This window comes from Ochotona curzoniae, unplaced genomic scaffold (genome assembly GCF_017591425.1).
Source record: "Ochotona curzoniae isolate NIBS_2020 unplaced genomic scaffold, NIBS_Ocur_1.0 contig_1014, whole genome shotgun sequence".
NCBI classification, from domain to species: Eukaryota; Metazoa; Chordata; class Mammalia; order Lagomorpha; family Ochotonidae; genus Ochotona; species Ochotona curzoniae.
Window position 1 is genome coordinate 32,234,903 of NW_024464920.1, and position 20,730 is coordinate 32,255,632.

The 20,730-nt window shown below is 43.1% G+C and overlaps 1 protein-coding gene across 2 annotated transcripts in view; it reads right to left on the minus strand.

The window, feature by feature from the left end:
* Nucleotides 1–10,877: 10,877 nt before the first annotated feature.
* TBK1 (TANK binding kinase 1) overlaps nucleotides 10,878–20,730 on the minus strand; it is a 38,511-nt gene continuing 28,658 nt past the window's right edge. For both annotated transcript variants that reach the window (XM_040982468.1, XM_040982459.1), the window contains 9 exons: nucleotides 18,906–18,984; nucleotides 17,617–17,738; nucleotides 17,442–17,518; nucleotides 16,576–16,615; nucleotides 15,337–15,438; nucleotides 15,105–15,201; nucleotides 14,646–14,752; nucleotides 14,390–14,461; nucleotides 10,878–11,624 (listed from right to left, as the gene is read on the minus strand). In XM_040982468.1, coding sequence (XP_040838402.1) covers nucleotides 11,573–11,624; nucleotides 14,390–14,461; nucleotides 14,646–14,752; nucleotides 15,105–15,201; nucleotides 15,337–15,438; nucleotides 16,576–16,615; nucleotides 17,442–17,518; nucleotides 17,617–17,738; nucleotides 18,906–18,984 — 748 coding nt within the window. In that variant the 3' untranslated portion in view covers nucleotides 10,878–11,572. The remainder of the gene's footprint in view (nucleotides 11,625–14,389; nucleotides 14,462–14,645; nucleotides 14,753–15,104; nucleotides 15,202–15,336; nucleotides 15,439–16,575; nucleotides 16,616–17,441; nucleotides 17,519–17,616; nucleotides 17,739–18,905; nucleotides 18,985–20,730) is intronic.

The following is a 20,730-nucleotide window of genomic DNA, read 5'->3' on the forward strand; positions in this document are numbered from 1 at the left end:
TGGTCTCCCACTCAACTCTTTTCATTCATTTAAGCTGCTCCTGGATCCCTACAGCCAGATGCATTTGCAACCCCTGATTTAGAGGGCGATGTAGATACTGAGGCAATTATCGCCAAAGATGTGATGCTGAAATTATGTGCCACCAGCTTCCCCTAGCCCCTCTGCACTGGTCACCCTGATGAGCTCAGAATCTGGGATGTGTGGGGCAGGAGATCAGAGTGAGGAGGTGAGGAGTGCCTTGCTGAAAACCTGGGTCACTGTTGTACTTCCCCGCTACCCGCTCCTCCAGCCGTTCCCAAGTTCACTATCTGCTGTTAGTCTAAAAGTGCCTTTGAACATGTTTGCAAATTCAGGTGCTGGTCTTCACAGTGGGCTCTTGCACAAGGCTGGCACACCCCTGGGACATGGAGGGAGCCTAGTGGGTCATCAGGGGATCTATTCAAGCAGAGGAGCAGAAAAGGAATTTCAGAGAAAAGATAGGCATGCCAGAGGAGGGAGACAGAGGGACTAGAGGTCTGGTGAATCTTAGAAGCAACAGCCTATTTTCTGGAATGCCTGAGGGCTGCAGCAGCCCACCGCGTGCTAGACAGATGATCAGGATTAGTCCTACATATGTTTTGCTGCATCTTAAATCCATTCTGGGTCAGAAAAACCTCTGGGCTCCCAGTCTCCTCGGCTGAAGCCACGTGGGTGGGCGGCTGTGTGTGGAAGTCATAGCCAAGAGCGTAACTTTGGGGGACAATGGAGCGGGGGGGCATCCAGTCAACCCCCATCTTGGGTTGGCACTCCTGATACACAGCTTTTATATACATGGGCACGACAGAGTTCTTAAGCCTCTTGGTAACCAAATCAAGGAAGACAGATCATCCAAAGCATATGAGAGCTGCCAGTTCTCAAATGACTGCAGAGGTGGCGATGCACGCACACACGGATGCTCATGTGCATGTGCTGGGGCAGGTGGGGCAGGGGAGAGGGTCGGATCAAGGATGGATCACATTCATCACGTATTTCAGTATCAGCACTAAGCATCCCTACAGGAGCCCACCACCATGATAGTGCCTTGTGAAGAAAGGACATTCAAGATTACTCCCTGCTGACCTCCTGTATGTCCCCCAGTAAGAGCGAAAGCCACAGATTTGACATCTGGAGAACAGAAGTCTTGGTGCAATTTCTGTGGGGTTTCCTTTTTTTTTTTATGACCTCAGAAAGAAACAGAGAGAGAGGAAAAAATGAATACAGAGAGAATGAAAGAAGAAAAGAAAGAGAGAAAGAGATAGGGAAGGAAAGGAGGGAGAGAGAGAAAGAGTGAGGAAGAGAGGACAGAAAAAGCAAAGAATGGAGGAAATACTAGTTTTGAGCAAGGAACTGCTTCATCCTGTAACACAGACTTGTTGATGTTTTCTGCTTTGACCAATCCGTCTAGAAGACCATGTCACAGAAGTAGTCTGTTTCCAAAGGCTTTAATTGTAAAAATATGGCACTAAACTGTGGAGGTTCACAAGCGGCACTTGGCTCAACGCAGCCAGCAGGTCTGTGCGCAGGGCAAGTGGCTGGAGGCAGGCCCCCACGAAGATTTGGAAAATGCTCCAACTCAGCAGAGCTGAAACAAACATTGATTTCCTGTGCTTATGCAGCTTTTAGCTGTGTGACTTGGGCAAGTTATTCAGCCTCTTGCATCTCTGACACCCCTTCTTTAATAAAGTGGGGTGGGAGAAAGCAACTCTCGCAATGTTTCCGTGTAGACTGCAGACACAGCAGCCATCCGGTAAATGCTGATGGTGGCCATGCTGGAGCCTGGACTCACAGGAGGTTCAAGCAGAGTAACTAGCAAAGCTCAACTACCACGGACTCTCCTGTCTTCCTCTCTGCTCACAGAAGATGGCACACAGGTCATTTTCAGGATCAGACTGTCAGGTTAGGGCTTTCAAAATGAAAAGATTTCTGACTTCAGTTTCAGTGTGGGCAGATCTGCCCACTCTCAGTTAAAGTCACGCAGTACATGTCCCCAACACCAACGACATCCTCAGGAGTGATGAGAAAACAGATGCTATGGCTGACAGGCTCCCGATCTGTGCCTCATGGGAGGGATCCTGGGCCTCCTCCTGCGGCTGCCACCCAAGACACAGGAACAGTTTCTCTACCAAAGATCATTTTTAGGGGACAGACGTCGCTGTAGTGTTTAAGATGCCGCTTGGGATGCCTGCGCCCTACATCAAGGCTCCTGGGTTACAGTGCTGTGTTGCTAATTCTGGCACCCTGCTAATGGGTATCCTGGAAAGCAGCAAGCGAGCAGGTGGGTCCCTGCCACCTGTTTGGAAAACTAGGGATGCATTTCCAGGTCTTGGCCTTGCTGTTGCAGGCATTTGGGGAGTGAAAAGTGTACCGGTAAACTCTGTCTGTTTGTGGAATACATAAGTAGACAAACAAATGAAATGGTTCCTCAGCCTTTGATTACTACCTGTTTGTTTTAGTGCTACACCTAATTTAGGGTGCAATTGACTACCACCAGAGCAAAGGGATCATGGAGGCAGCATGGCATGGGGAGGGCTGTGGGAGGCAGTGGGCCTAGCTCTTGGGGTAGACAGGGAGGAAGTCTCTGCCCTTTTTCAGGCTGTGACCAGGGCACTCGTGCAGCTTGCGAGTTTCCAAAGATCACTTGCAAACAACTCCTGAGCTCACTCCCCTCTGCCAGCAGGCTATGCTGTGCCTCTTGGGACTGGCACAGCTACCTGACCTCACTTCCTCTTGTTCTGGAGGATGGTCCCTCCAGCTCCTTGGTGCTCATACACATCACAGGTCCATCTGTCTGTTCTAAGACTTGCAGGTGGACTCCCCAGGGCTGTGGCAGCACCTTGGGTTGGGGTGGATCCTTTTGAGTTTTTTGGGCTTTTTTTTTTTTCTCTTTCAATGTCCTTTTTTTTTTTTTTTTTTTGCCAATTATGACCTCAATATTATTTTAGTTAGCACAAAAAATAACAGAAATGCAGAGAACTGAAACACCAAATTCACATGTTTTAAAGATGTATTCATTTGAAAGGCAGAATAACAGAGGGGAGAGAGAAAGAGAATGAGAGAGAGAGACTCTTCATCCATTAGTTCACTCCTCAAATGGCCACAACTGGTGGCGCTGGGACGAGCTGTAGCCAGGTGGGTGCCGGGGGAACAAGAACCTGAGCCATCCTTCATGGTTTCCCAGAGAGCTGAGTTGGAAGCTGAGTCAGGACTTGCACCGGTGCTCTGATCAAGAATGTGGGCATCATAAGCAGCAGCTTGACCTGCTGAGTCACAGTGCCTGCTCCCAAGCCGTATGTAACACATATTTCCTGGCTCCCTCTCTAGAAACCCACAATACCTGTCTTATTATATGTTCTTGGCTTCTAAGGATCAAGAACTAGCAGCTCTCCTGAATGTCCCCTTGTCATGAGATGCAGAGGCGAAACCTTGATACTCGTTATGTACCAGATTCTGGTCCAAATATGTGATTTCTACAAACTCAATCTTCACAGTCTTTCAGAGCAGATCATGGTACTATGCCAGGTTTGGCGGGCATTTGGCATGGTGGCTGAGCCACGTACCCCATATGGGAGTGCCGGGGTTCATGCCGTGGCTCCTCTTGGGATTCCAACTTGCGCACCCCTTGCGAGGCAGCAGGTGATAGAGCCCACCAGCTCGATGGGGAAGCCAGCTGGGGTTCTGGGCTTGGAGTGTATCCTGGCCAAAGCTCTGCCATTATGGACAGTTGAGGAATGAACCAGGAGATGGAAGATATCTCTCAGGCTGTCTCTCTGTTTCTTCCAAATAAAATGAAAATAATTAAAAATTAAACAAGAAGACAGGATACATGTCTTTATTGTTCCCATGTCCCATGGGGTCACACCCCCCTTTGAATATGTCCCTGGTGTCCAGAGTGTACACTGCTGCATTAGACAGATAATAAAGGAGGTATATGTGCTGAGGACAAAAGTCCTTGCCTTACATGTGCCAGGATCCCATATGGGAGTTGCTTCATGTCTCAGTGGCCCTGCTTCCCATCTATCTCCCTGAATGTGGCCTGGGAAAGCAGTTGAGGACAGCCCAAAGCCTTGGGACCCTGTGCCAGTGTGGGAGACCCACAAAAAGCTCCTGGCTTTGAATCAGCTCAGTAATGGCTGTTGTGGCACTTGGGGAGTGAACCATCGGACAGAAGGTCTTCCTCTCTGTCTCTCCTCCTTTCTGTATATCTGACTTTCCAATAAAAATAAATAAACCTTGAAAAAGAAAAGTGGAGTAAGAAAGACTAGAACCAGAGCCGCAGTATGGAATGCAGGCAACCCAAGTAGAGGTTTAACCTACTATATCCCTTCTTGGTCTGGAGCACCTAGATGGAGTGCTGTTTCTCCCTTTGTATTTGGCATTTTTTGCAGATGACTGGAAGGTGGTGTTCTGGCCTAAAGGCCAGAAAAAGTTTCTCTGAACTTTGTATTTCATGTCCATCTAACTTAATAGTTTCTTAGGACACAGGAAGGGGTGGGGTGCACCTCTGCGACTGGCTCCTTTTCACACAGTCCTGCTTTGTACCTCTCCAAGCTTTGCTTCATTTACATTTCCCCTGAGCTCCACACTTTCCAGCGATCCTCCAACAACTCTAGGATTAAACACACACTCCTCTACCCAGGTTCCTCTCATCTTCCTTGCTGGGTGATTACAGGGGCTTAAGCTGACTGTGGACTAAACCAATAAGTAGGTTTTTGCGGTCTTACCCAAACCCTTGCTGCTCTCACTTTGCCACTGTACCAATGCGCACAGCTGAGACCCTTAGTCTCCAGGGCCAATGCTTTCATGCTGTGTTTGAGCTCTCATTCCACCTCTCTCCTATCAGTGCTAACTCACCACTTAGCTCCTGAGATTGGCAGCTCTAATCAGACCCTGCTACCTTCTAACACAGGAATACAATGCGTAAATATACCAATTTATAAATGCTTAACCTTCTGCTCAGTGACAGAAAAATGTTAACAACGTCATCAAAGACATACATGTTACACGGTGAAATGAAAAGTGTCCATGTGAAAACTGCCTTGTGGAGAGGGTCCGGGGGGCCTGGGCTATGTGGGAGCTGGGGGTTGCCGATTCCACCCATGCCCCTCTCCCCCGACCCTTGCACATTCCAGGCAGGTAGGACAGGACAGAAAACACAGCTCAGGTGCTTGGCTCCCTGCCACCCGTGTGGGAGACTACACTGCATCCTAGGTTTCTGGCTTCAGAAAGGCTCAGCTCCAGCTGTGCCAAGCAAGCATTTGGGGGTGAAGCAGGGAGAGAGATCTGCATCTCTTTCTCTCCCTGGCAGCCTTCCAAATGGCAAAATGACTTACAAAGAACAGAGTACTACAACTTTAACAATTATGTAAAAAAGGTCTTTCTAGGAATTAATTTTTCACAACCTTTGCATGTCGAGAGTAGAGGATGGCAGATGGCACCGTGGGTAGCAAGCTAATCCTCCTGTGGCACAGGCATCCCATTTAGGAGCCAGTTCATGTCCCAGCTGCTCCACCTCCCATCCAGCCCTCTGCTTATAGCCTGGGAAAGCAGTAGAGGATGGCTCAAGTCCTTAGGGGCACTGTATCCATGTGGGAAACCGAGAAGAAGCTCCTGCCTCCTGGCTTTGGGTTGGCTCAGCTCTGGCTGTTGCAGCCATTTGGTGACTGAAGTAGCAAATGGAAATTCTCTCTCCCTAACGCTTTCTTTTCTTAAGATTTATTTCCTTTATTGTAAAGTCAGATATATGGAGAGGAGGAGAGACAGAGAGGAAGATCTTGCCTCCAATGATTCACTCCCCAAGTGAGCGCAATGGTTGGTGCTGTGCCGATCCAAAGCCAGGAGCTCTTCAGGTCTCCCAAACGGGTACAGAGTCCCAAGGCTTTGGGTCATCCTCGACTGTTTTCCCAGGCCACAAGCAGGGAGCTGAATGGGAAGTGGAGCTGCTGGGATTAGAACCGGCGCCCATATGGGATCCTGGCACGTTCAAGGCGAGGACTTTAGCCACTACACTATTGTGCCGGGCCCAACTTTCTTTTTTTTAAAAAGATTTAAGTTTTAGTGGAAAGGGGGACTTTCAGAGAGGAAAGACAAAGAGAAAGATCCTCTGTTCACTGGTTCACTCCTCAGCCGCATGCACATGCAGGATTCCGGCTCCTGGCTTCAGATTGGCTCAGCTATGGCCGTTGCGGCCACCTGGGGAGTGAATCCAAATGCCCAAAAATGTATAAACTTGGGCTATAAAAATGTCCATGACTTTTCCTACCTTGTTATCTACTCAACCCCCCTAACCTCCCACACCTCCCCGTGCCATGGGATGACGAAGTTGAACCACACGTTTTTAAAAGCTGTAAAAGCCTTGCGTTCTCCCTGTCTCTGCCAGCAGGCTGCAGTTTAAGTAAGACAATTAAAGTGTTTAACAGGAACAATGTGGCCGAGCTAACTCACCTCAGGCTACCCGGCACCTTGCACCTTGGATTTCCCATTCTGTGAGGTTACTGACCTGGAGAGACCCGGAAGAGCTGCCTACTCCTTGGAGGGTCTGGCTGACGTCACTTCCTCCTGCCGTAGTGGGCACTGGGAGTTCAAACACCCGTCCACGCGCCCTGGACGAGCAGCGCAGAACACCCATTCGTGACACTGTAGTGCATTTGGTTTCTGTCAGCATGCTGGGAATCAGCTGGTAGCCCTAATCCCCTTCCTCCTTCCTTGTCACAGCTACCGCTTGTCCTGGAGACGCTGACTCCCAACCAGAAACTGCATGGATAATGTTCTTCCCAAAGAAACTCTGTGAAGCTTTCCGAGGAGAAACTCATGCCCTAATGTAACTTGATAATTTTCGAGCACAAACCTACGTTCTTCCTTCAAAAAGACACATTTGTCTTCAGAAAATTCAGGAGAATTGCCACAGGCGATCATCAGACTGCATGGTGACTGACATCTCCTAATGTCACAGCCCTGATCCGGCTCAGTTTGTGCGTTTTTCCACTGGAAAGAGATTCTCCACCACTTTGGTAGGAATTTATCCTGGATAAACAGTGTGGCTTACTCTTTGGAGTTAAATTATTTCTGCTCCCCTCAAACCCCTAATCCACTCTCACCCATGCAGGGATCTTGTTTTTGTCATAAAATGTTATTTTTATTTGAAGGCTAATTTTTAAAATTTATTTTTATTGCAAAGTCAGATATTCAGAGAGGAGGAGAGACAGAGAGGAAGATCTTCCATCCAATGATTCACTCCCACTGACCATAATGACCGGAGCTGAGCCAATCCAAAGCCAGGAGCCTCTTCAGGTCTCCTAAACAGGTGCAAGGTTCCAAGTCTTTGAGCCATCCTCAACTGTTTTCCCAGACCTCAAGCAGAGAGCTGGATGAGAAGTGGGGCTGTTGGGATTAGAACCAGTACCCATATGGGATCCCAGTACTTTCAAGGCGAGGACTTTAGCCACTAGGCCACTGCGCTGAGCCCTGTTTATTTTTATTTGATAAGCCAGTTACAGAAAAAGAAAAAATCTTGCATCCCTTGAATCACTCCCCAAGTGGCCACAACAGCCGAGCTGGGTCAGTTCAAAGCCAGGAGCTAGGATCTGGGTCTCTTTCACATGGGGGCAGGGGTCCAAGCACTAGGGCCATCCTCCTTTGCCTTCCAAGGTCACAAGCAGAAAACTAGATCAAAACTGGAGTTGCTGGGACTCAAAGCAGCACCCATATGGGATGCAGGAAGAGATTAGCATGCTATGTGATAATGCCAGTCCCTACTTTATTTTCTAGTCTATTATGCCAATCCCTACTTTTTTTTTCAAGTCTATATCCCGAAAAGGAGAGCTCTTCCGTCTGTTAGCTTACTCCTCAAATGGTTTCAGTGGCTGGGTCTGGGTCTGGCTGAAGCCAGAAGCCTGGAACTCCATTTGGGTCTCCTACATGGGAGGCAGGGGTACAGGTAATTAAGATGATTGCTGCTGCCTTCCAAGTGAAGCAGCCATAACTCACTGGTGCCCATTTAGGATGTTGGTACTAGAGGCGGCAGTGTATCTCACCGTGGTACAACACAGCCCCCTTAGCATCATCAAAGGTTATTTCAGCAGAGACTGATGTGTAACTGGCTACAGTGTACTGAGACGCTAACCATCACTCCTGAAATTAAGTCTAACAGTTGGTCCCTGTACATTCTGTTTATAGAAAAAGAAATAAACTTATTCAAACAGGGACTTCTTTAGTCCCCAAAAATAGCCTGGTGTAATATGTGGGTTGAGCTTTTATATACCACAGTGAATTTTTGGAGCTGATTTATAACCTAGAGAAACAAGAGATATTATTAGTCTATTTATTTGTGGGTCAGAGAAACAGGGGAAGACTAGGAGAACTCCCCTTTGCTAATTCATTTTTTGTTTCATTTTATGACAGTTTCTTCAGCTCTGGGATTTCCCCAATACCTCCCCATGCCCTCCCCTCGCCCCATGTTGGATTTCTCCACATTGTTGCAGTATTACAGGTCATATCCAGGCATGATTGCCTCATTGCGAGCATGTACCATGCATAGAGTCCAGCATCTTATTGTCCAGATAAGTTCAACAGTTTCCCTGGGAGATCATCCCTGGTCTGAAAGTAGAGCTGGCAGAATATCATCCCCTTCAATGAAAACTCACAACACAACATCAACAACAAGTTACAACATTATGGAGTAAATTGGTATGGTATTGAGTGACTAATATGTTAGAAAATGGAAGTTCTTAACCTCATCCTGTGACTACTTCATTGACATTTCAAGTTTAGTTTATACACAACTGGCTGCTATACACCTTAAAATGGCTATAGGGTACTATTCAACTATCTCATGTCTATTTTAATTTTTGTATTTAACAGCTTACAGTATTGAAGCATGATTTTTACTGAACTTGGCGAATTTAGGATAGTCCAAACAGGATACATTCCCTCAATGGCACTGGGGTGGGCTGGGCTGGGCCGGGCCAGGAACCAGAAACGGGAGCTGGGAATTCAGTCCTGGTTTCCTGTCACCTGCCAGCTCCTAGAGATTGCACCAGCTGGACTGAGGAGCCAGAGCTGGGAAGCAAATCCAGGCACCCTGGCCTGTGATGTATCTGCTCCAGAGGGTCTTATTACATCACAGGTCCTTATTTCCAGACGTGTTTGTTTTGTATGGTATTTTTGTCATCTCTTAGAAAGCTGAGAGTTGTTCAAAGTGACAAGTGGGAAAAAAATCCAAAGATACAGCAAGACTTTCTCAAACACTATAAACTTCCTCAAAGTAGGATGTGGGCTGAGGAATCCAGCTAAAACAAAACTGCAAAGACCTTCTTTAAATATTTTCCTTTCCAATGTTTGTTCCAGAAATTCTGTTTTAGAAACTGCTGTGAATAATTGCAAACTTTCTGCAGCGCTTCCTGAAAGGCACAACATGTAAAATGCACTCAAAGTGGACAGAGGTCAGAAATGGTTGTAATTCTGAATTCTTATAATTTTGGTGGGGAATATTCATCCCTACAGTTACTTCCAAATACTGAGCATTTAAGCACAGCGCATCATAAATGATAACCATCATTGCTAAGTAACAAACCAGATAATCCAGGAATATTATATTTGTTTCTGAATAATTTACTGAATACATTGTATTAAACATTTACTCATTTATTGGAGACAGTGGCAGGGCAATCTTTTTTTTTATATTTCAAATAATTTCTTCTATCATTTTCTTTTTTCATAATAATTACATGGTTATCAGGGTGGGAAGGATTGAGGGGTTAGGGATAAGTGGGTGAAATCATTATTTCCAACTTTCTTATTTCTTCTTGTTGTTTCTAGGGGAAAGGAAGGGCAGATCTTCCACCTGATGGTTCATTTCCCAAATGGCTGTAACGGCCAGGGCCAGGCCAGGCTGAAGCCAGGACCAAAAAACGCCCCCCGTCTCTTACTCAGCAGCTTACCTGCTATGCTGCAATGCCGACCTCTCCAATTCCTTATTTACCCCACGTCACCTCTTGATTTCAGACTTTACATTCATTCATTTCATATTTGGCTGCTTATTCTGCTGTCAAGAGTTAAATCTAATTCTTGTATTTTTATATCATTAATTTTTAAAGATTTATTTAACTTTCTAGAAAGTCAGAATTAGAGAGACAGAAGGAGACAGAGAAAGCTCTTCCATCCTTGGTTCACTCCCCAAGTGGCTGCAACAGCCAGGGCTGAGCTGATCAGAAGTCAAGAGCTAGGAGCCTCTTCTGGGTCTCCCATGTGGGAGCAGGGTCCCAAGGTTTTGGGCTGTCCTCAACTGCCTTCTCAGGCCACAAACAGGAAGCTAGATGGGAAGTGGAGCAGCTGGGATACAAACCAGCACCCATTTGTTATCCAGGTGCAAGCTAGGTGACGACTTCAGCCACTAGGCTATCACGTTGGGCCCGATATCATTAATTCTTATCAAACTGTTGTAAACATTTATCAAACTGTTGTAAACATACTACTACTAGAAGAAAAGCTGAGATGTTTACAAAGTTTTTGGAGAATATGCATCATGCAAAAACTGTGTGGATTCCAAAATTTTTCTCTTTTTAAAATATGTTCAACATATTTATTTGACTTGAAGGAGTGAAACAGTGGCTTTCTGGCCTATCTCTGAATGTTGCAGAAATGAGCCAGCGGATGGAAGATGTATCTCTTTCTTTTCTTTTTTTTTTTTAGATTTATTTGTTTTTATTGGAAAGTCAGAGAGGAGACAGAGAGGAAGGCCTCCCACCTACTGGTTGCTCCCCAGGTGGCCGCCACTGCCGCTGCTGAGCTGCTCGTGCCTTCTGTGTGCTCATCGTTCAACTGCTTCTCAAGCCAGGAACCAAAACAAATGAACTCCTCACATTAAAATTGAGAAATTTATTTTATTTCATGAAATAGTAAGCAGAATTAAAGAAATATACAGCTTAAAATAGTTGAAATGACATTAAAATTTTAATGACAATTGTACATTATAGGCTGAAGGAAAAATGGATAGCTTTAAATAATTATTTCACTTCAAAAATTTTGTTCAATCATTCACCTGAAAATAAAGACACAAAAGTAACTGGGACCTGGGCACCTTTTAAGTGAAATAATGCCACTTCATCCTTCTCAGAAAAATTGTGATCCTTGGAAAACAGTGGTTCGGTTCTGCTCCCTGTTCCCGGAAGCCTCCTCTCCGTGCCACTGTCTGCATGTGTGCGAACAATCCACCTGACTTCTCTGATATGTAAATACTTGCAGGAGTCAGAGAATCTGACTTCCTCAGCTTCACTCAGAGCAGAGGCTCAGTATCTAAACACACTGGCGGCTCATGGCTTTCTTCTAAGTGCTCACTGAGGTCAAACTGCCTCAAGTAATTATAAATGTTAAAAGGTAAAGTTACATCTTAACAGCAGCCAAAAATTTATATTTTTTTATGTATTTACAGTTTTTACATTATTTACATGACCACATCAAATACTGGATTGTAGAAATAAGAGACCATCTATAAGGCATTCATTTAATGCCCCAGCATTATTTTTCTTGTGCAAACAAACTTCTCCAGCTTCTTAGAAAGCTAAAGACAGTCAACATTGCGAAGGCCACCATCCATGGTTAAAGAGCCAAATCTAAAAGACGAAGAGAAAAGAAATACATTAATCTCAAGTTTCATTTATTGAGGCCCCAACATCTTAAAGAATACAAAATACTTCTTAGAGAGCCAAATAATTATTAATAGGTCAACACAATTGTGATTTATTCCATTTCTGACTTCAACACAGTATTATTATCATAAATATCTGAGAAAATACAATTCAGTGGATTGGGAAGACTGCTTAGGGAAGATGGGAAGTGACGTCACTGACAAAGTAACGAACTGTGATTCTTTTTTGGTACAGTGCAATTTACAGGGCAAGATGTGGAGTTGACCATGTGACAGCCTCAGAAGACAGGAGAACTGGAACTCTGCTAGAATGGAAAGTCATCTGAGGGCATGCTGGAGAAACAAAATGGGCTGAATGGGCGTACATATCATTATATTCTTTGGATGGAACTGTGAAGTTAGAGCTGACTTTTTTTCTAAGTAACACGGTTTACGTATTTTTGAGTCAAGAAAGCAGCATGCTCACATCAGGATTTCCACGGATTACCTTGGCCACAAGGCCTCTGACGCATGGGCAGAATCAGCAGCTAAGGAATGAGGTGCGCAGACACTGACACGAAGCGGGGAGAGCTGCATAGGCCCTGACAGGACAGAGGTAGTGGGAAGGAAGACTGGCAGATGTGCTGAGAAAAGTAAACAGTGTCTAAAGCAATTTACGTTTGAGAAAGTCAGAGGAAAAAGAGGTCTCACTGAAGAGAGTAAGGAAACGAGAGGGACAGTGAGCTGGGAGAGATGACTGCAGAGAACAGCCAGCAAGGAGAGGCGACAGGGGCATCCGTACGGGGCCGGGGCAGTCTGTCGTCCCACACTGGCCCTCATTACTACTCTGTCTCAAATACTGGGGCAGTGACTGAACATTTAAATTAAGATTATGCCTTGTCATGTCATCCGTATAGTCAAATAAACCTACAAATAAAACACGGCAGAGGCTTACTCCATGTGCTCTACAGGTGGGTATTTTATTCCATAAGGCATAAGTTGTTCAATATACAAGTTTGTTAAATCTTACTTGAATAGTCTGTTCTGTTTACTAATCTTAAACCTTATACAATAGAGTTTTTAACTATAGTTGTGACAGAAACTAAAACTGAATGTTACAAAGAGCCAGATAATTACTACATAGTTTCTATCAACAAGTATAAAAAGTAAAATCATACTAACAGGAAATTCTCAAAAACTATAAAAATCGTATGAACATGAGCGCACTGCAGTAGCCCAGTGGCTAAAGTCCTCGCCTTGCGGGATCCCAAATGGACACTGGTTCTAATCCCAGCTGCTCCACTTCTCATCCAGCTCTCTACTTGTGGCCTGGGAAAGCAGTCGAGGATGGCTCAAAGCCTTGGGACCCTGAACCCACATGGGAGACCTAGAAGATCCTGGCTATGGGTTTCTGATCAGCTCAGCTCTGGCCATTGTAGCCACTTGTGGAGCGAAAGCTGAGCAGATGGGAGATCTTTCTGTCTCCCCTTCTCTCTGTAAATCTAACTTTCCAATATAAGTAGACAAATCTTTAAAAAAAATTATATAAACATTTAAAAAGGCGATGGTCAACACTATGAATCAAAGAAAGAAATTAAAACAAGATCTAAGTTTTTATGAAAGTTGGAAAATATCTAAAAGATTGGTAATCATGGTAATCAGTGTTGTCAAAGGTGTATGTTTTGTCTATTTGGACAAAATTTAAATATGCACACTCTATGACATAGAAATTCAGTATCAATAAATTTTATACATGTACATGACAATCCACACATATATAAGCATAGATACAAACACACATATGAGAAATATATAAACCAAAGCATAGTTTTCACTTGCACAAATCAGACAGGCCTAATAGATAGGGATTTAAATAGCTATTTAGCTTATAGTGGGGACCATATTACTTTAGGAATCAGGAAGCTGGGTTCCAACTGCAAATTCTCTTTTCAGGGTGTGTTACTCTACAAAACCATGATGCATCCTAAGTGACAGGGTAACAGGAGGACTCTTTAAGAGTCAAAACTGTCACAGAAATGGGAAATATCTTCAAAAGAACTGCAAGATGCAGGGGGCTGTTTCAGAGTCGCCAGGATAACCTCAGTGGGGCCCAGGACAGGGCGATGGCCCCAGCCTGGTCTCTGGCCCTCCTCTGGGTCCTGCAGAGCAGACAGCAGCTCCCCGTAACCCCAGTGGGAAGGAGCTCCGCAAAGGGCTGTGGCCCCAGGAATCCTGGCTCTCGAGAGGGAGAATCAGGATGCTAGCCAGCAATGGTCGTCAAAAAACAAGTGTGAAAAGATTTGGATTTTCACAAATTGATTCACAAAGTGCTTCTATAAAATGGAATCTAGCAACTGTTAGAATACATCACAAATTTATAATCACACTGACAGAGAAAAGCACAAGGATTCTGATTTTCTGTCCCTTTGCACTGCTCAGCACACGGATGACACAAAGACTGAGACAGGTGTATGAAGGGGGGGTTCAAAAAGTTATGGAAAGTGAAATGAAAAGTAAGCTTATTTTTGTAAAAAAAATCTAGGAATTTTTACATTTGGAAGATTTTCAAAATGTTCATGGAAAATGGGTACCATGAGAAAACCACACATGGATTACAAAGATGTGCACCAAAATAAATCTTTCATTTTTTCACAAACTTTTGTAAGAGCCTTTGCAGGTGTATATGAACTCACTGCACATATGGGTACTAATACAATTAGTACTATACAGGATGAGTTTCATATTACGCACCTTTCCAAAATATGATTATTTTCAGCAAGTTCTTTAACTACTCCTTCCATTTCTTCCTTCAATTTCTTCATTCTACACATACAAACAAATAAGAACTCATAAAGTATGCAAAATTTTAGAATTGTATTTGTTGTAATTTTCTAGATTTAACAAATTCTGTATTCATAATAAATCATTTCAAAACACAAGAGCAAGATTACAAACTGAAATAAAAAGAAAATGCACATATTAAGTTATCAGATGACAAGTTCCTTACCCAAGAGTCATTTCCACTAATGTGTTAGAACTTGGATAAATAGGGGTCATGGTATGTCTGCTTCCACTGGAGGCTGCAAACATTTTCTGGGGCAGACTTTCTTGTAACTAAAACAACAAAAATCACATTAGTCACAAAACAAAAGAACTTCAGATCCTTGATCAAGAATTATAGCTTTTAATAAGTCCTTTATACCTTTAAATTTCCATTTCATAATCATCAATGCTTAAGCCAATGCCCTTACATTATTTTCTTATAGATGATACAAGACTGATTTATCAGATATTTTTACTTGTAAAGCATCGGTGGTCCTAATGCATATCAACAATTGGTACGTTGAACTGAATGTAGACACATTATATCCTATTTCTCAGTTACTGTCAGACACAAATTGAGAAGAACTTTAATTTTTCCTACTGGGATAAAAGCTGTTTTTCAAGATACTTGGGATAGCTGTACCTCGTTAGTATAGTCTTGATACTTGGATACCTCTTCTTCAATATCGTAACACTGGTTAGTTAGAGATAACAACTGTTTCCTGAGATGAAGCATCTTTCTGAAGACCAAAAAAAAAAAAAAAAAACCCAAAAAACAAAAACAGTCAATGAAGAAGCTGCTTAGCGAAGTGCTGCTACTGACAGCACACAATACAGTGTATAGTCACTAATCACTCCAAAGTAAGTGTACTTACAACATCCATTCTCCTGACTTCTCCAAAAAGGCTTCGTACTTCTTAACACATTCATCTGAAAACTGTGTCATAGCTTTTGTTGCATGGTAATACAGTTTTTGCCTGTAATTTAGAAATAACAAATCAAAGCGGCTGAAAACAACCTTACCTCTAATATTTACAATGACTCCTGTGGCTTTAGAAGATTTATAATAGAAAGGTTTCTTTCCTTTTTGTTTTTAAAGATTTTTTTTTTTAATTTTCATTGTATTGGAAAGGCAGCTATACAGAGAGAAAGAGAGGCAAGAGAAAATCCTCTGTACGTTGGTTCACTCTACAACAGCTGGAGATGAGTTGATCTGAAGCCAGGAGCCTCTTCTGAGTCTTTCACGCGAATGCAGAGTCCCAAGGCTCCCAGCCATCCTCTGTTGCTTTCCCATGCCACAGGCAGGGAGCTGGATGAGAAATGGAGCAGCCAGGATATGAACCAGTACCTACATGGGATCTCAGTGCATGCAAGGTGAGAATTCAGCCACTAGGCTATCTCACTGGGCCCCAGAAAGCAAAGGCTTGTAAAGCAAATATTTTAGCAACAAAAAAATCAAAACGCAGACTGTTCAAAAATTACTTAGTGCCTGGATCCAAGTCAGGAAGTGGCTAAGTCCATTCTTCCCTCTGTTCTTTAGGACTGTCCCGCAGTCAGAGGGCACAAGGTATAGATGACTGGGTGGAATGAGAACCTTCTTTCCCATCCCACCTTTGCAACCTCCCAATTAAGGACCAGAACTGTGGGTGCCAAAAATATGCACAAATGGAACAATCCTTTAGAAGGTGGTGTTGTGGCATAGCTGGTAAGGCTACCACCTGTAAGGCTGGAATCCCATATGGATGCCAGGTTGAGTCCTGGCCACTCCACTTCTGATTCAGCTCCCTGGTGATGCATCTGAGAAAACAGAGATGGCCCAGGTATTGCGCCCTTGCATCCATGTGGGAGACCCACACGAAGCTCCTGGCTCCTAGCTTTGTTTTGGCCAAGCCCTGGCTGTTGTGGTCACTTGGAGAGTGAACCAACAGATGGAAGATCTGTTTCCCCCTTTCTTCATAAATCTGCCTTTCAAATAAATAAATATTCACACATTAAAAATAAGTCTTTAAATTCAAAATTCATTTCTCATTTTAATTTCAACTTAACCATATTAATAAAGATTATCCAAATAGTATCCAAAATAATCAATTATTCAGTATAATCGGGACACTTACTTATCAAATTTGTGGATTTGCTCTTCATTATAAGCTAGTCCTAGAAATAAGAGAATAGATTACTTTCATTATTGTATAAGTGAAAGTCATGTCCACTTTTTTTGGAGATAATTCCTTCAAAGAGGCTAAAAGATACAGCACATGTCATAGGCTCACATATGCTTTGACTCGCTCTGTCCAGTGTCTGGGACACGCATTCAGCATAGTGGTTAAGACAGCGCTGGGGACAGCTGCATTCCAGAGTGCAGGCTCCTTCCCTTTCAATCCAGCTTCCTCCTCGTGTGTAACACACCCTGACAGGCAGCAGATCAAAGCCCAAGTCCCTGTGACCCTGATGCCGTTGAAGGGCACCAGGACGCGGTTCTGGGATCCTGGCTGCAGCCTGGCCTACTCCCACCTGTTGTCATTTGGGGAGGGAACAACTGGTGGGAGATCGCTGTATTCTCTTTCACATAAAAAGTAAAAATAACTTTCTAAAGATCACCATTACAAAAATCAGCTGCCGACAAGTAAAAATCTGGGTATTTCTAACTAAATCTGCTTTTTGCTTTTTTTGAAAAACATGAAGACCATGTGAGTCTGAGCAGTGGCCTCCCTTCTATGGGGGAGCTATGCTGGAATCCACCTCAGACCCCCTTTACCTTACCTACCTGGCCTCCAGACATTTTAAAACACATGACTGCAATTTAAAATATTCAAAAGTGTGACTTTAGAAATAATTTTTAGTACATTCCACTTCTCTCCTGACACATGTCCGAAAACAAGTCATTTAAGCAGTTACTTTTACAAGTATATCAAATTGGTTCAATTGAATTACAACCACCAAGGCTGATTCACTGGATTAACAAATAGCAAATTGTACTTACTACGTTCTGCTTTGTCTTTTTTGAACTGATAGTAAATCTCTGTGATGCAATTTAACAGGACTTGTAGTTTTTCTACACTAGTAAAGGAAGAAAAATCCAAATAATTTAACTGAGTTAATGTTGAAAAGGCCATTTCATACTAAGAGCAGAAACTAGTCATGAAACTGTCACCTACTTTCTGTCCTTTGGCTGGGTGCCTTCTTGATGTGCCCACGCATCTGCCAGCGATCCGCCTGGAGACAGCCTGCTGTCAATATCCTGAAGGCTGGTTTCTATGGTTCCCTGAGAGCTGGACAGCTAAATGAAAGCAAAGGGCTGAGCTCCAGATGGCCCCAAGTCACAGGCACTCACCACAAGGTCACACTTCTCCTTGTGCATTACTCAAATTCAAAGGCACAGCAGTTATTTCCAGTTTGAAGTTCAAGAATAGCTTCTTGGGTTGATTTCTACCAGCAGTATGATACGGTACTAAAACACGGGACTAACTCCTAGTAGTATATTTTATAAAACATTTCAAACAGTAAACACCCCTTAAAAACATGTACAATGCATCATTCAACTGTCCTGCTTTCTTACCTATAAAAATGGCTACTACTCTTCCACATACCACTGTGAAAAATAACTAGCATCAAGCCAAGTATAAGATCTAGAGTGCAACGTTTACGATCCTTGTTTAGAGGCCCAAGATTCATCCTGACATTTTCTGCTCCATTTAAAAATACTATCTAGGGGCTCCAGTGCTGTGGCACAGTAGGTTAAGTTGTGACCTGCAATGCCAGTATGCCCTATCAGCCCCAGTTTGAGTCCCAGCTGCTCCACTTCACATCTACTTCCCTGCTAATGCATCTGAGAAAGCAGTGGAAAATGGCCTAAGTGTGTGGAGCTCTGCTTACCTACATGGGAGTCCTGCCTTCAGCCTGGCCCTGTTCTAGCCACTGTAACCATCTGGGGAGTGACTCAGTAGACTGAAGATTTCTGTCCCACTTTCTCTATAATGTTGTCATTCAAATAAAATTCAAAAAAATAAAAAAATTGTTGATTACAATGCACTTTTATAATATTCAAGTTGTTCATGTCTCAAAATTTGTATTTTGAAAACCAATATTCTAAATCTAAATCCCAGGAGACAAACAACTTAAGGTCAGCTTTAGCTAGAAAGAGAAAAGGATATCATATCAAGCATGAATATGCTTTAATTGCTACAGCCACAAAACAAGAGTATTATAAATTTAAGAAATAGAGGACAGGGTATAGACTTAAAGTATAGCAGATATTTGGAAAAGCTATAAAAATTTTTCTGATATGAAGTATGTTAAATTTTGTAGGAAGTTCTGAAAGATGGGGAAAAAGACCTCTCTTGGAGATCTTTAGAAATATCACCTCTCTAGGAAAGTTGAAATCTAATCTTGCCAGCAAAGAAATAAATTATGAACCTACAATTTTCATAATTTTATAAGTACTTACTCTCAACAATTTTGTGTGTATGTCTGAAATTTCTCCTAATTCTGCTGCTTCTAGATTGATCTTCATCAATTTTTCATACCTGTATGAAGTAACAGAAAGTCATGAGTATAATGTATATTTTAAAAATAATTATAAACCAAGAGTTATTATAATCATGTAACAAAAATTGGTTCAAGGTCTATAACCGGAAGATTCTTCAAAGCCTTGCTGCTTTCCTGCAGGTAGTTTATTTATGGTATTCTCTTAAACATGGCTTCCCTTTCTGTGGTTCCAGTTACCAACTGCATTATGAATATATTAAATGAAAAATTCCAGAAATAAGCAATTCATAAATTTTAAACTGCACTCTTTTGTTCCATTCTGCCTGTGACATGAATTGTGCCTTGGCTCAATGTATCTAGGCTGCATATATTATCTACCTATTAATCATTTTTTGGATGTCTCATTTATCAGATCTATTGTTCCAGTATCATAGGACTTGTATTTAAGAGTGTGCACTGTCTGCCTTTTCAGAAATCTACTTGAAATATATTCATTAGAATAAGGAAAAACTACTATAGTTCTGCTTACAAATTTGCAGACTGAGGAATAAAATAGAAAAGCCAAATTAGTTTCAAATACTCTTGTAACAAAGTAAGAAAAATACCAGATCCAAGAATTAACACAGGTTAACAGTAAATATTCATTCAGTGTATGTCCTCTGCAGTACAAATAGTAGAGCTTCAAAAGCAATTAATTTAAAATATCTTTTTTCAAAAGACATTTTTGATGATAAGATGTCTAAATGATTTCTAAAATCCTAAAAATAGTACCACCAGGCTATTTTAGAGTAAACTGTCCTACTTACTTCCTCGCCCCCATTTGTACTATGTTGATTTTAGGTTTTATATTTTCTTACTGATAGTTTCTGCTTTGTAAGACAGAAATGAAACTGTCAGGCCATGTGCGATAGCCTAATGGCTAAAGTCCTTGCCTTGCACACACCGGGATGCCATAAGGGCAATGGTTCTAATCCCAGTGGCCCCGGTTCCCATCCAGCTCCCTGCTTGTGGCCTGGGAAAGCAGCCGAGGATGGCCCAAAGCCTTGGGACCCTGCACCCGTGTGGGAAATCCTGAAGAAGCTCCAAGCTCTTAGCTTCAGATCAGCTCAGCTCTGGCCATTGTGACCATTTGGGAAGTGAAACAGCAGACAGAATATCTTTCTTTGTCTCTCCTCCTCTCTGTATATCTGACTTTCCAATAAAAATAAAATGAAATCTTAAAAAAAAAATTGAGGCTGTCTCTGGAGCCAGCACAGTGGTAAAGCCACAGCCCATGATGTTCCCATCCCCTGTGCACAACAGTTCAAGTCCAGCCTCTCCAAAATGTTTTCCAGATTCATTTAATTAATTTGGTATTATTTGAAATGCAGGTTTTACAGAGAGGGAAGGGGGGGGAGGGGGAGAGAGGGAGAGAGGGAGAGAGGGAAAGGGGGTGAGAGGGAAAGGGGGAGAGAGGGAGACAGAGAAAGCCATCCACTTGCTGGTTTGCTTTCTGAATGGCTGCTATGGGCAGAGCTGAGCTGATCTGAGGCCAGGAGCTCCTTTCACACCTTCCACATTTGTGCAGGGGTCCAAGGAATTGAGCTTTTCTCTGCTGCCATTCCAGACAATAAGCAGAGAGCTGGATTCAAACTGGAACAGTAGGGGCACAATCCCAATCCTATATGGAATGTTGCTACCTCTGCTCCACTTCAGCGCCACTTCTCTGCTAAAGCACCCGGGAGAACAGCAGAAGACTGCCTAAGTACTGGGTCCTTCCCACCAACATGGGAGACTCAGATAGG